Raw genomic sequence first — 15,302 nt, 5'->3', positions numbered from 1 at the left:
GCCCAGCTTTCCAAGATGAGTCATGTTGGGTAGGGAAGTGTCATAGCCTAGTCGGTGTCGGCCGAATTGTAATACTTTAAGAAATATCGGCATTTATATTAATAACCTAAGACAACCGTGCAGTAATAACATCTATGTAGGAAAAATCCACAAGGGCCGTGACGAGGGTTCGAACCTACGTCCGAGAGGATCCCAGACGCTGCCTTAATCGACTGAGCTACAACATGGTAAAAGTATTGCATCCAGAAGTTCTTCTGACCTTACTTGGATCCTGCAGCCTCTCCGAGACACAAACCAGGATTTTACACAATTCTCCCCATGCACCCGAGCTCAGTCAATAAGCCGTTCTACCTCTTCGCCCTTACTTCATTTTGTAAAGAAGTAGAACGGCTTAGTGACAGAGCTCGGGTGCATGGGGGGAATTGTGTACAATTCTGGTTTGTGTCTCGGAGAGGCTGCAGGATCCAAGTAAGGTCAGTAGAACTTGTGGTTGCAATTCTTTTACCATGTCGTAGCTCAGTCGATTAAGGCAGCGTCTGGGATGCTCTCGGACGTAGGTTTGAACCCTCGTCACGGACTTTGTGGATTTGTTCATTTGATGCATCACGCTATTGTGATTTCTGTGTGTAACCTATGTAGGAGCTTATGGTATATTAATAGCAGTGCTTATAAGCAACACATCCATCCTCCATCGTACATATATTGATGTAATGGACAATTGGATAGTAGAAATTGGTATTATTGAATTTGGATAAACCGCAACATTTTTGTCAAATCAAATCAAATGTTTATTCAGGTAAAGTACATACATACAAGGTGAGATACAAACATGTTGTTGGATTTATAGATAGAGCTTGTACATACAATGTCTAAAGCCACTATTACGCAAAGCGTTTTGGGCAAGGTTGGCCCGAACCTTTGTATTTGTTTCTAATAAAACTTAACGTAATTTACCATCCAAGGTCTAATACATGCTGAGGCCAGATATAGTACATATATATGTTATACTAGGCCTAGGAATATATCTGTTTGATTTTAGCTGTATTTTTTCCCGACTATAAGGTGAATAGTACCAAGTTCTACTATGTAATTGTCTATTACGTAAATATTTAATTTATATGTACGATGCTCTTCATAGTTACAAAATGTGCAGGAGGATGGATTGCATTCATTAGAGATAAAAAAAATCTTTTGTTTTTTTATCGTAGGAGAAAATTAGACTGTAGCAGAGCGTAGTTTCGATCTACGGACCTCTAGTTGGATTATGGGCCCAGCACGCTTCCACTGCGCCACTCTGCTCCACAATACATAGTTATATGACTCTCAATATTAATAATTAGTATAATGTAGAACTAGCAAATTACAAAATGGTATAAGTTTTATGATTTAATAAATATTGTCAATATACTTTGTTATTAATTTTAGCTCTTTGAAGGGAAGGGAAGGGAAGGGAACTATCAGGGGAGAAAGCGCCAAGCCATTACAACTATATAGCACTGGGAAGGGGTAAGGATAAGGATCAGTTGTGTTCGGACCACGGTCGTGTGCGGTCGCAAGGTTGGCGTCCGCTGCTTGGTGGGAGGTGGAGTATTGCCCCACACTCTTCATTTTTGCACGTGGTGATACAGGATATTGTGAATTTGTTCTCGATTGTTGACAGCGTCAAAGAAATGGCTGAGGCGGTATGCCTAAGTGGTAGTGAGGAGGACAGACAAGATGATAACAGACCGTTTGAAGTACTAGTAGTAGTGAACAGAAAGAAACGGAGAAATAATAATAATACAGCGAGACAGTGAGAGTGACGATAAAATTACAAAGAGACCAAAGAAAGAGACCCTACTCAGCAAGACTCAAGACAAGCAATTTAATAGAAGGAAGAGGCTGTTGTTCCCTACAACATGCCAATTGAACTTCCACCAAAAGCTAGAGTGGACGGTATGTCTAGCTAAAGAATGTTTGGAATACGAACCACTCTTCAAGGAGGGTCTTCACCGGCCCTACATAACAGTTGGGACTGAACAGGCCGTGGAACGCCTCACGACGGTTGGTTTTGAAAATGTAGTGATGGTTCCTCCAGAAGAAGGTATGTTGCACACAAAGATCATAGTTTTCAAGTTTCCAACTTATTTGGATCCTGACTGTCTTCTTCTTAACAATGATAATGTTGTCTGGGCAAAGAGGAACAGTGTTCGTGGTGACAAACAAAGCCAGGTTGTTGCCTTGGTAAAGGGTGAGGCGCCGGAGAAAATTTTTGTGCAAGGACTAGGCTATAGGAACGTTGCAAAATACGTTGAGGAGCCCATACTGTGCATGAAGTGTTCACGTTGGGGACATATGGCATGGAAATGCCAGTTTGACCCCAGGTGTCGGTATTGTGGGAAAAAACACGACTCGCGAGAGTGTAGAGTCAAGATTGAAAGTGAAAAAATCATCCCATTTTGTTGCAACTGTCGAGGCAGCCACAATGCTGGTTCCTCTCTATGCCCCATGAAGCCTCATCTGAAAGAGACTTGGACGGGTCCTACAAGCAGGATAGATGTATCCTCGCAGCAAGGAAAGATTGTGCAAGAGGAACATGGAGGAAACAACTGGAAGCCAACGACAGCCCCTATGATCAATGTGTGGGAGAAAGGGACGGAGAAAATAAAGGCGAGCCTAGGGAAAGTACATGGGAAAACTGAAACCTTGTGAGGACAAGGTTCAGGACAATATGGTCACCTCTGAGGTTGGTAATCAAATTTTGGAGTATCTAAAAAAACTAGATAAGAGGATTGAGGCATTGGAAAAATTGGCTATGAAAGGTAGACGGGGTGAAAATGGTGGTGAAACAGGACGTGTAATTGAAAGTAAAACGGGACGTGAAATGGAAAGTGAAACGTGCGTAGAAGAAAGTAATGATGTGCATGAGGTAACGATGATAGAGGATAGTCAGGAGAATACACTTTCTAGTAGTGTTAGCAGTGTTCAACCTCCTGTTGTGACAAATGGTGAAAGAACGGTTAAAGTAAAACGGGTTACAGAAATAACAAAGAAAATAGATATGAATAATATTACCTTCGATGTTAGTAGTAGTTGTGAAGGTGAGGACAAAGAAAAAATGTTACGGTGTTGGAAGGAAGTTTCTAAGGTACTCTTGTATCTCATGGAATGTGACGGTCAGGGCAAAGGTAGTTTTATTATTAATCATGGATGAAAGTAAATTGAGAATATTATCTTGGAACATTAATGGATTAAAAACTAGAGCGGTGGATGTACACTATTATACTCTTAGAGAGGATATTGACATAGTAGCACTCCAGGAAACTGGGGATAGGGATTGTAGCATACTGAGGCTAAATGGCTATAGAGGCTTTCACTTATATGCTGATGGAGGAACTAGGGAGGCCTCATGTTATGTCAAAAGTACCATACCTGCCGAGATAACTGGAATCCCTCAGAGGTAGAGAGGTATTGAAAGTATTAGCTTGCGGATACAATTAAAGGACCGAGAGTTAAATTTCATTAATCTATACATCTCTGATAGCTCCCTTGATTTAAGATACTTGCCAGATTCCTTCTTTTCTGAAGATACACTTGTGGTAGGGGATTTTAATGCCAGACATCCAGCTTTAGGATCAAGGGGTAAAGCAAATAGGAATGTTTGCAGATGTTACCAGTTTTTGCAGGAACATGAAGATGTTCAACTGCTGGGCGAGCCCTCTCCTACTCATTTGAGGGGAGGGAGATTAGATTATGCTTGTTTAATAAATGCTGAGGGCATAGAGGGGAATTGTCTTACTGTGGATGAAATGCTAAGTGATCATTTTGCATTACAAATACAGCTTAAACTAGATAAAAAGCATGCCTGCCTTCAGAGGAAAAGGTTAAAGTTTAATGAGCGAGAATTAAGGGGTCTTGTTGGCCATATTAAGTCTTGGTATGATACTTATAAGCCAGTTTCGGCAGAAGCATTTTATGAAGATTTAATTAAGGAGGTAGATGTATTTAATGCAACATTGAACCGGAAACCATCTAGTATAAAAAGGCATCCCCCCAGAAAAGAAAATTATACACATGACAAGATGCTTAAGGGGTGGACATTAACAATGAGGAGAGCTCACAGCGATTGGAATAGGAATGGTAGGACTGAGGAAGGGAAGAATGCTTTACTGGCAGTTGCTAGGCTGTGTGAGGAGAAGAGAAAGGAAATTAGGAGCATTATTGGCAGGAATTTGCAGAGAAAGTTGGGAGTAACAGAAACTTGAAGGAAATCTGGCAAGACGTAAATAAAATAAGGAGTAAAATGCATAATTTTGTTGCACATCCAGACCCGCAAGGAATTGCAAATGGGCTCAAATGGGCTCGTATATAAATGGGCGGAAGCTGGCAAACTTAGTTCATTACCCGCTGTAACGAGAGAGTCATTAGATTCTTGGAAAGATCTAAGAAAGGATTTTATACTTATAGCAGGTAACAGTGGTGATGTCACTTGCACAGGTATTACCAGAGAAGAACTAATAATGGCGATTAAAGTTGGGAAATCTACCGCACCTGGGGAAGATGGAGTAACTTATGAAATACTTAATGAACTTGCCATTATGACGAAAAGCCCACTTTTAAACCTCTTTAATATTAGTTATAAAGAGGACAGTATTCCCAGTAAATGGAAAAAAGCTATGATCATCCCTATCCCTAAAGCCAATGGAGAGTATAGACCTGTGTCTTTAACCTTGTGTTTTTGTAAAATGATGGAGAGGATCATTTTAAATAGACTTTTATATATAATAGGTCATCAGCTGTCTAGTAATTTGTTCGGGTTCCTCAAAGGAAAAAGTACCTCTGATTGTATTATTAAATGTCTAGCTAATGAAAATGATTATTATAGAATTATTGATTTACAAGGAGCTATTGATAAAGCCAACAAAGAGGTTATTTTATATGAATTAGCTGGTCTTGGTGTTAAAGGGAAATTATTGCACTGGATAGGGGATTATCTTTACGAAAGGAAGGCTCAGGTGTGGTATCAAGGTTGTATGTCAGGTGTGAGGTCTTTTGAACTCGGCACACCTCAGGGAGGAGTGTTGAGTCCCACCCTGTTTAATGTACTAATGAATAAGATAGCATCTGAGAGATACTCAAATGGGGTAACTCCGATCATATATGCCGATGATATTTTGTTTCAGGGCAAAGATATTTCAAAGGTTCAAACAGTGTTGGACAATTTCGGAAACCTGTGTCACCATATGGGACTGGTGGCTAATGAAAACAAAGCTAAGTTTGAATGTAGAAGTCGGAGCCCCATTGTATTGAAAATAAACGGTAAAAATATAGAGAGAGTTAATATATATAAATATTTAGGCATATATGTTGGATATACCCATGAGAGTTTAGAAGCTGAGATGAACAGACTGTTGGGTCAATGTCGGAAGAGATTACAACCTCTGAAGGCCTTGGCATGCTGTGGAAAGGGAGTGGGAGTCCCTGTGCTACGAATGATATACTTGAGTACTGTAAGATCTCTTATTGATTATGCTGCACCTGTCATTTCTTGTTTTGGTAAAGGTAGGATGGGCAAGTTGGAGAAGGTGCAAAATGAAGCCATGAGAATTATTTTAGGATGCCCAAGAAATGCTATGATTGAGATAATAAGGATGGAGTTGAATCTGCAGAGTATTGGGGATAGAATTGAAGAGATAAATGTAGCCTCTGCCATTAGATTAATGAGAGGTGGGGGAGCTAATGAATTAATCCTCTCGGTTCAAAAGGTGGGAAGTAGTGAACAGTGTATGATGAAGAAGAGAGTATATATGAATAAATTATGTTATAATGTTATAAAGTATGATGTTATTACAGAGTGTATTGCTGTGCCCAAGAGAAAATTTACACCACCATGGGAGGATTGTAATGTAGATGTAGTAATTACTCCCTTGCATAAGAAAAAAAGTATGTATGAAATAGGAGAGCTGAGGGCAACATATGATTGTATAATTAGAAAACTGCCTACAGAAAACACTCTACATGTATATTGTGATGGGTCAGTAGCTAGGGATGGGAAAGCAGGATGTGGAGTCTTGATCAGGGAGTACACTGATATCGGCACTGTAGATACTGTTATTGGACGCCGCTTAACTGACAATGTCTCTTCAACGCAGGCTGAACTCCAAGGAGTATTAACCTTCTTACCTGCTGGGGAGGAAGAAGAGGAGCCAGGCTTATGTTTCTGATATAGACAGGTGTGCCAGCAGCATCGTACTGGGCGACAGCCATTGCAGTCTCAACAGGAGAAGGAGAACAGGAGCAGTCAATATGAAGATTGCTGGGAGGAGGGACAACGACCTGGATGGACAGGCGGTGTGGAGGGCCAAAATACAAGAGGGGAGGGCCGAGAAGGAAAAGAGGGCACAGGAGACAGGGAAGACTGGGAAGGAAGGAAGGAAGGAAGGAAGGAAGGAAGGAAGGAAGGAAGGAAGGAAGGAAGGAAGGAAGGGAAGGAAAGGAGGAAGGGAAGGGAAACCCCAGACAGAGATCTAGGAGGAAGACCCTCTGGCCCAGAATTCAATAGAGCAGGTGAGGTGGTGGTGGTGGTGGTGTCCAGGTCCATGGCCTGGAAACGGTTGTAAAACTGAGAAAGTGGGAGAGGGCGACAAGTGGAACGCAATATACGAGTATAATACATGCCAGAGGAAGATAAAAGATGGCGTACTTGGCGTCTCACCTCAAGAAAAGATAAATAATTCTATTGTTTCAAATTGAGGATGGCTTCCTCAAATTTGTATTGCACACATGTGCGGGAGAAGGTAGGGTGGACATCACTGCAATTGATGCAGTGAGCTTGGGAGGAAAAGCACTGTCTTATAATGACCTGAGTATCCACACAAGGGGCATAGAGACACGGCACTTGTGCATTTGAAGCGATCATGCCCAAATTTCCAGCACCTATTGCAGAGGGGAGGAGAACAGATGCTCCTTCAGGAGCATCTGGCACCAGCAAGAATTACGGAAGACGAAAGGGACCTACTATCAAACGTGATCTTCATTATCATATATATATATATATGTCGTACCTAGTAGCCAGAACGCACTTCTCAGCCTACTATGCAAGGCCCGATTTGTCTAATAAGCCAAGTTTTCATTAATTAATCGTTTCTCGACTTCCTAACCTACCTAACCTAACCTAACCTAACCTAACTTTTTCTGCTACCTTACCTAACCTAACCTATAAAGATAGGTTAGGTTAGGTAGGGTTGGTTAGGTTCGGTCATATATCTACGTTAATTTTAACTCCAATAAAAAAAAATTCACCTCATACATAATGAAATGGGTAGCTTTATCATTTCATAAGAAAAAAATTAGAGAAAATATATTAATTCAGGAAAACTTGGCTTATTAGGCAAATCGGGCCTTGAATAGTAGGCCTAGAAGTGCATTCTGGCTACTAGGTACGACATATATCTATATATATATATATATATATATATATATATATATATATATATATATATATATATATATATATGTCGTACCTAGTAGCCAGAACGCACTTCTCGGCCTACTATGCAAGGCCCGATTTGCCTAATAAGCCAAGTTTTCCTGAATTAATATATTTTCTCTCTTTTTTTTAAATTAGATTTTAGATTTTAGATTTAAATTTTTAAAATTTGTAAAATTTTAATTTTTTTTTTTAAACCAACCCTACCTATCCTAACCTAACCTATCTTTATAGGTTAGGTTAGGTTAGGTAGCAGAAAATGTTAGGTTAGGTTAGGTAGGTTAGGTAGTCAAAAAAATAATTAATTCATGAAAACTTGGCTTATTAGGCAAATTGGGCCTTGCATAGTAGGCAGAGAAGTGTGTTCTGGCTACTAGGTACGACATTATATATATATATATATATATATATATATATATTAGTATATTTTGGTAGCAGTCTTTCCTGTAGACATATTTTATTAAATATGACCGAAAAAGTAAGATTAATAATTCTAACACGAATTTTCTCAATCTTTCGTACATTATGCTTCACTGTTGGAGGTAAATCAAAAATCACTTCTCCAAAATTCATTTTTATTTCTAGTCTGACGCGACACGGGCGCGTTTCGTAAAACTTATTACATTTTCAAAGACTTCACAAATACACAACTGATTAGAACTTGCGTTTCCCTGATTTTATATCTACATTTGAGTGAGGTGGGAAGGGTGATGTGGCATTACATTTGAGTAAGGTGGGAAGGATGATGTGGCATTAGAGGATATTAATAGGGTATTAAAAGTATCAACACAAGACAGAACACGAAACAATGGATATTGAATAGAAGTGTTTGTAGAAAGCCTATTGGTCCATATTTCTTGATACTTCTATATTGGAGCGGAGTCTTGAGGTGGGTAGAATATAGTTGTGCAATAATTGGCTGTTGATTGCTGGTGTTGACTTCTTGATGTGTAGTGCCTCGCAAACGTCGAGCCGCCTGCTATCGCTGTATCTATCGATGATTTCTGTGTTGTTTACTAGGATTTCTCTGGCGATGGTTTGGTTATGGGAAGAGATTATATGTTCCTTAATGGAGCCCTGTTGTTTATGCATCGTTAAACGCCTAGAAAGAGATGTTGTTGTCTTGCCTATATACTGGGTTTTTTGGAGCTTACAGTCCCCAAGTGGGCATTTGAAGGCATAGACGACGTTAGTCTCTTTTAAAGCGTTCTGTTTCGTGTCTGGAGAGTTTCTCATGAGTAGGCTGGCCGTTTTTCTGGTTTTATAGTAAATCGTCAGTTGTATCCTCTGATTTTTGTCTGTAGGGATAACGTTTCTATTAACAATATCTTTCAGGACCCTTTCCTCTGTTTTATGAGCTGTGGAAAAGAAGTTCCTGTAAAATAGTCTAATAGGGGGTATAGGTGTTGTGTTAGTTGTCTCTTCGGAGGTTGCATGGCTTTTCACTTTCCTTCTTATGATGTCTTCGATGAAACCATTGGAGAAGCCGTTATTGACTAGAACCTGCCTTACCCTACAGAGTTCTTCGTCGACTTGCTTCCATTCTGAGCTGTGGCTGAGAGCACGGTCGACGTATGCGTTAACAACACTCCTCTTGTACCTGTCAGGGCAGTCGCTGTTGGCATTTAGGCACATTCCTATGTTTGTTTCCTTTGTGTAGACTGCAGTGTGGAAACCTCCGCCCTTTTCCATGACTGTTACATCTAGAAAAGGCAGCTTCCCATCCTTTTCCGTCTCGTAAGTGAAACGCAGCACGGAACTCTGCTCAAATGCCTCCTTCAGCTCCTGCAGATGTCTGACATCAGGTACCTGTGTAAAAATGTCGTCAACATACCTGCAGTATATGGCCGGTTTCAAGTTCATGTCGACTTTTCCGTGCTGCGTTTCACTTACGAGACGGAAAAGGATGGGAAGCTGCCTTTTCTAGATGTAACAGTCATGGAAAAGGGCGGAGGTTTCCACACTGCAGTCTACACAAAGGAAACAAACATAGGAATGTGCCTAAATGCCAACAGCGACTGCCCTGACAGGTACAAGAGGAGTGTTGTTAACGCATACGTCGACCGTGCTCTCAGCCACAGCTCAGAATGGAAGCAAGTCGACGAAGAACTCTGTAGGGTAAGGCAGGTTCTAGTCAATAACGGCTTCTCCAATGGTTTCATCGAAGACATCATAAGAAGGAAAGTGAAAAGCCATGCAACCTCCGAAGAGACAACTAACACAACACCTATACCCCCTATTAGACTATTTTACAGGAACTTCTTTTCCACAGCTCATAAAACAGAGGAAAGGGTCCTGAAAGATATTGTTAATAGAAACGTTATCCCTACAGACAAAAATCAGAGGATACAACTGACGATTTACTATAAAACCAGAAAAACGGCCAGCCTACTCATGAGAAACTCTCCAGACACGAAACAGAACGCTTTAATGTTATGATAATAAATAACGTAATTAGAGTAAGTTTTCCAGCCGCAATTGTCCCAAATCTGGTTCTCGCGGCTCGGGTGCGCCGTAGGGTGATGCGTCATTCGTTGTAAGCGTTTATTTTTTTGTAATAGAGTGGAAAATATCATGTTATGCATATACAAATTATAAATTCACTGATTGGCAACAGTTGTGTGAGAGGGAGAGAGGATAAGCCGATTTGCTGACTCAGTCACCCCCTTTGTGTCCGTGGAGGCGGTCGTGTTCCTGACGCGCTCTCACAGATCGTATTTTTACTGCATCTACTGCACAATGGTTAGAGTATCGGACAAGAAGAAAGCTCTAAAAGCAAGAGCTGTACGCGCTAGCCAAGTAAAGAAGGAGCGCAAAGCCGCACTGAGGGAAAATAGAGTTATCTTGAGTGAAGATAGAGGAGGGCTCTCTGCGAGGAGTGTGTCGCAGCCTCGAGCTCCACAACACACACTACCTCGCCTCACTCCCTCACACTCCCAGGGAGCCACACCTCCTGCGGCACCAGCCACACCTCCTGCGGCACCAGCCACACCTCCTGCGGCATCTGCCACTCAAGATCTTAGACCTGCAACTCCAGACGTTCTCCCTCTTGATGTTGCAGGACCCAGCACTGCTCGTGATGTTGCAAGACCCAGCACTGCTCGTGATGTTGCAGGACCCAGCACTGCTCGTGATGTTGCAGGACCCAGCACTGCTCGTGATGTTGCAGGACCCAGCACTGCTCGTGATGTTGCAGGACCCAGCACTGCTCGTGATGTTGCAGGACCCAGCACTGCTCGTGATGTTGCAGGACCCAGCACTGCTCGTGATGTTGCAGGACCCAGCACTGCTCGTGATGTTGCAGGACCCAGCACTGCTCGTGATGTCGTGGAAACTCCCAACATTTCCACAAAGCGTAAAGGTACCCAGAGCAGTGCCACAAAACGAATTAGGTTATATAAAGAACAACAAATTGACAATGACGGTGCCAATGAAAGTGACAGTGAAAGTGACGTGAAATGCAGAATAAATCCACGTGAGTCAACGATAATGTGGACAGATAGGAGGGTTGAACAGTACCTAGATAAACATTGTGTATGCAAGTATTGCTCAATGGATAATCTACGTCATAAAGTTACGCCTATGCAACATGATGTGAAACTGGAAAAAACCTGTAATGATTGTAATGTTTCAAATACTGAATATTTGATGGGAAATCATGAAAATTTAACATCCTTAGTGTACAGCAACATGATAAATGGGCACGGATATACATATTACACTGGCATGTGTGCTGTAAATAACATGAAATTCGTGGCACATAATACATATGACAAGATCCAGAAGAAAATAAGAGATGCTGCTCATGAAAGATGGGTTCATTTGCGAGAAAGTACTCGTCATAACATATTCAATCATTACAAAGAACAGTTCAATAGGCACCCCAGTGGTGGTGTCCTGGACATTGATGTGTCCTTTGATGGATCTTGGCATACAAGGGGCCATCATTCACAAATTGGCACTGCTTTTGTTGTGGAAATATTCACAGGGCTGGTTGTGGACTACAATACTTTCTGCAAAAACTGCCACAAGTGCCAAATAACCAAGCGTAGAAAACAACAGGAAAAAATAACACAGGCCGAGTTTGACGATGAAATGGCTGAACATTTACCATATTGTGACCAGAACTACGATGGCACTGCCAAAAATATGGAAGCGGAAGCCGCGGTACTGATGTGGGCTCGATCTCAAGACATCAAATACAGATATACGACCTTGGTATGTGATGGTGATTCTTCAGCCTTCAATAAAGTGTGTGCAATGAACAATGGTGATGGACCATATGGAAATGTGAAAGTGGAAAAGGCTGAGTGCATAAATCACTTCAGCAAGAGACTTGCAACACAGCTTCGCAACTTTCAGAAAACAGCTGTGGAAATAAAAGAGACGAAAGGGCCAATCAAAAAGACCAGACGAATGTCACTGGTCAAAGGAAAGGGAAAATTGACTGACAACACCATTCAGAAGTTGGCAGGTTACTTCACAAAAGCAATCAGGGATAACGTCAACACTAACTGGAAACAAATGAGGGATGCCTGTTTATCTGGACTGTTCCATGCAACGTCCACTGACGAAAAGCCAAGACACATGCATTGCCCTAAAGGAAAAAACTCATGGTGTTTCTACCAGCAAGACATTGCAAATGGAAAAACCACACGATCACACAAAATCATGAAAGTCTATTTCCAGCTACCCAGTATTCACATGACTGAAGTCATGAAAATATACTACAATCTTGTATCAGAGGACAACATGACAAAGTGTCTCAAGGGAAAGACTCAAAATCCAAACGAGTCTCTACATCACAGAGTTTGGCAACTTGCCTGCAAAGACAAATATGCAAGTCGTGTAATGGTAGACTTCGCCATGGCAGTGACATCCATCAACTACAATGCAGGCTATATACTGGGATCTCTGACCAACCTCATTGGTCTACCACAGAGTGACTTGCGGGACTGGTACTTCGATATGAAGGAAAAGAAAATGCAGAGACAAACCAGACGCACCACCAAGCCAAGAAAAACCCCTGAAGAAGCTGACCCTGGCTATGGAGCAGGTGCTTACTAGTACCTGAAGTGCCACCTTGAGGACCCATATTTCAGACCAATTATATTAGGTTAGTATGTATTATTTGTTATATCTTGATACTACATCATAAATAATTGTAAATATAAAGCTGCTGTCCTTTTTTTTTTTTTTTTTATTAATTTTTTTTTTTTTTTTTTTTTTTTTTTTTTTTTTAATAATTTTTTTTTTTTTTTTTATCAGGCGATCTTCATGGAACTTACACACCTTACTGAAGGAATGCCAATCTACAAGGGTGGTAATTTTGATTGAAATTGGTCGTTCATCAACCTCAGCAACAGGTGGCTGAACTTTGACCTTGATTTTTTACAGGTAACTAATTTGCAACTATATGGTTGAATAACTTTTTTATTTATTATTCAATTTACATGGAACTTGCACATTATATGTAGAGTCTGTGCCTCTAAAAACTCAAGTTATATATTTCCCCTAAGATCATTTATTGATTTTATATATATTTATAAACATCATTTTGATGCATAATTTTTTGGGTGAACTTTGAAAATTTGTATTATTGCACTAAATAGGTTTGGGATAATAATGCAACTAGACAACCTTTATTATATAGTATTGTGATAGCTGAGTATCATAGAAATAATTTCAGTTGATATTTGTATTTGTTATATCAACTTTAAAACATGTTAAAAAATGGTTAAAAAATGTTTTTTTTTTTTTTTCTCCCTCTCTATTTAGGCTACGATGCTGAAACTTGGACCACTTGCAGCACTCTTCACATGTAATACGTCAATAAATTTTCATTGCAATAGAACAACTTTTATGAACCCTAACTAACGCCCCCTTAAACGGTTTGCACCACGGTGTTGCCAGAACGTTGTAGTATTTTTATAAATTTTTCGTGTTTGGCCGATTTTTTTCGGCCAAACAATGATAACGCCCCCTTAAAAGAGACTAACGTCGTCTATGCCTTCAAATGCCCACTTGGGGACTGTAAGCTCCAAAAAACCCAGTATATAGGCAAGACAACAACATCTCTTTCTAGGCGTTTAACGATGCATAAACAACAGGGCTCCATTAAGGAACATATAATCTCTTCCCATAACCAAACCATCGCCAGAGAAATCCTAGTAAACAACACAGAAATCATCGATAGATACAGCGATAGCAGGCGGCTCGACGTTTGCGAGGCACTACACATCAAGAAGTCAACACCAGCAATCAACAGCCAATTATTGCACAACTATATTCTACCCACCTCAAGACTCCGCTCCAATATAGAAGCATCAAGAAATATGGACCAATAGGCTTTCTACAAACACTTCTATTCAATATCCATTGTTTCGTGTTCTGTCTTGTGTTGATACTTTTAATACCCTATTAATATCCTCTAATGCCACATCATCCTTCCCACCTTACTCAAATGTAATGCCACATCACCCTTCCCACCTCACTCAAATGTAGATATAAAATCAGGGAAACGCAAGTTCTAATCAGTTGTGTATTTGTGAAGTCTTTGAAAATGTAATAAGTTTTACGAAACGCGCCCGTGTCGCGTCAGACTAGAAATAAAAATGAATTTTGGAGAAGTGATTTTTGATTTACCTCCAACAGTGAAGCATAATGTACGAAAGATTGAGAAAATTCGTGTTAGAATTATTAATCTTACTTTTTCGGTCATATTTAATAAAATATATATATATATATATATATATATATATATATATATATATATATATATATATATATATATATATATATATATATATATATATATATATATATATATATATATATATGTCGTACCTAGTAGCCAGAATGCAGCACTCGGCCTACTATGCAAGGCCCGATTTGCCTAATAAGCCAAGTTTTCCTGACATTATATATTTTTTCTATTTTTTTTCTTATGAAATGATATAGCTATCCACTTCATTATGTATGAGTTAATTTGTATATATTTCACTTAAAACTAATGTAGATATATGACTGAACCTAACCAACCCTACCTAACCTAACCTAACCTATTTTAACCTAACCTAAACAAACTCAACTACGTCAATAATTTATGTTAATATAATATAATAATATAAATTCAAATAAACTAACTGCAAACAATTTATTGAAAATAAAGAAATCACTTGGCTTATTAGGCAAATCGGGCCTTGCATAGTAGGCTGATAAGTGCGTTCTGGCTACTAGGTACGACATTATATATATATATATATATATATATATATATATATATATATATATATATATATATATATATATATATTTTTATATATAGGGAAGGGAGTACCACCTCTGGCTGGAAGGGGGCCCCATAGCCTCGGAGGAAACCACACATAACGCATTGGAGGGAATGTAGGTCCCCTCCAATACAGTTTCTGTGTGCTTTTCTCCTACCACCCCCTTCCCTTTTTTTTTTTCCTTTATTGTGTATTTAAAGGTTACAAAACATACAAGACAAATGCCTAAAGGTTATGGATCTCTTGAAGCTCCTCCGCTTCTGGACAGGAACCGAGGACGCAGCAAGCATTTCCCCTCTGGATCGCCACACTGAGACGCTGAAACAAAAAACTGGAAGCCTTTGGGTCTCTGGTGACGTCAATGAGCTTGGAACCCAATTCCTTGAGAAATCCCAAGGCACTCTTGCCCCATGGGCCATGCGTCTCAGACGCTATGGGAACAAAGAGGTATTGACCTTCCAGTCGCCTGTACTTGAGTGATTTTGCTGTTTCCCTGTGGTTGGCCGCCCCACCTGCTTGATCAGCTCCGAAGTGTACATAGGTGT

The 15,302-nt window shown here is 40.0% G+C and overlaps 2 protein-coding genes across 2 annotated transcripts in view; both read left to right on the top strand.

The window, feature by feature from the left end:
• The window catches only part of LOC138352970 (tripartite motif-containing protein 5-like), a 219,384-nt gene that overhangs the window by 62,439 nt on the left and 141,643 nt on the right, over positions 1-15,302 (top strand). The window lies entirely within an intron of this gene.
• On the top strand, positions 10,147-13,319 carry LOC138352918 (uncharacterized). Its single transcript, XM_069305567.1, has 3 exons — positions 10,147-12,584; positions 12,737-12,865; positions 13,247-13,319. The coding sequence occupies exon 1, from the start codon at positions 10,208-10,210 to the stop codon at positions 12,533-12,535; it is 2,328 nt and encodes a 775-aa protein (XP_069161668.1). The 5' UTR covers positions 10,147-10,207; the 3' UTR covers positions 12,536-12,584; positions 12,737-12,865; positions 13,247-13,319.

This window comes from Procambarus clarkii, chromosome 55 (assembly GCF_040958095.1).
Source record: "Procambarus clarkii isolate CNS0578487 chromosome 55, FALCON_Pclarkii_2.0, whole genome shotgun sequence".
Lineage (NCBI taxonomy): Eukaryota > Metazoa > Arthropoda > Malacostraca > Decapoda > Cambaridae > Procambarus > Procambarus clarkii.
This window is presented reverse-complemented; position numbering and strand designations above follow the sequence as displayed.

Bases quoted from the DNA above. Each gene is read 5' to 3' on its own strand.
- LOC138352918 (XM_069305567.1), top strand. From the start codon at position 10,208: ATGGTTAGAGTATCGGACAAGAAGAAAGCTCTAAAAGCAAGAGCTGTA.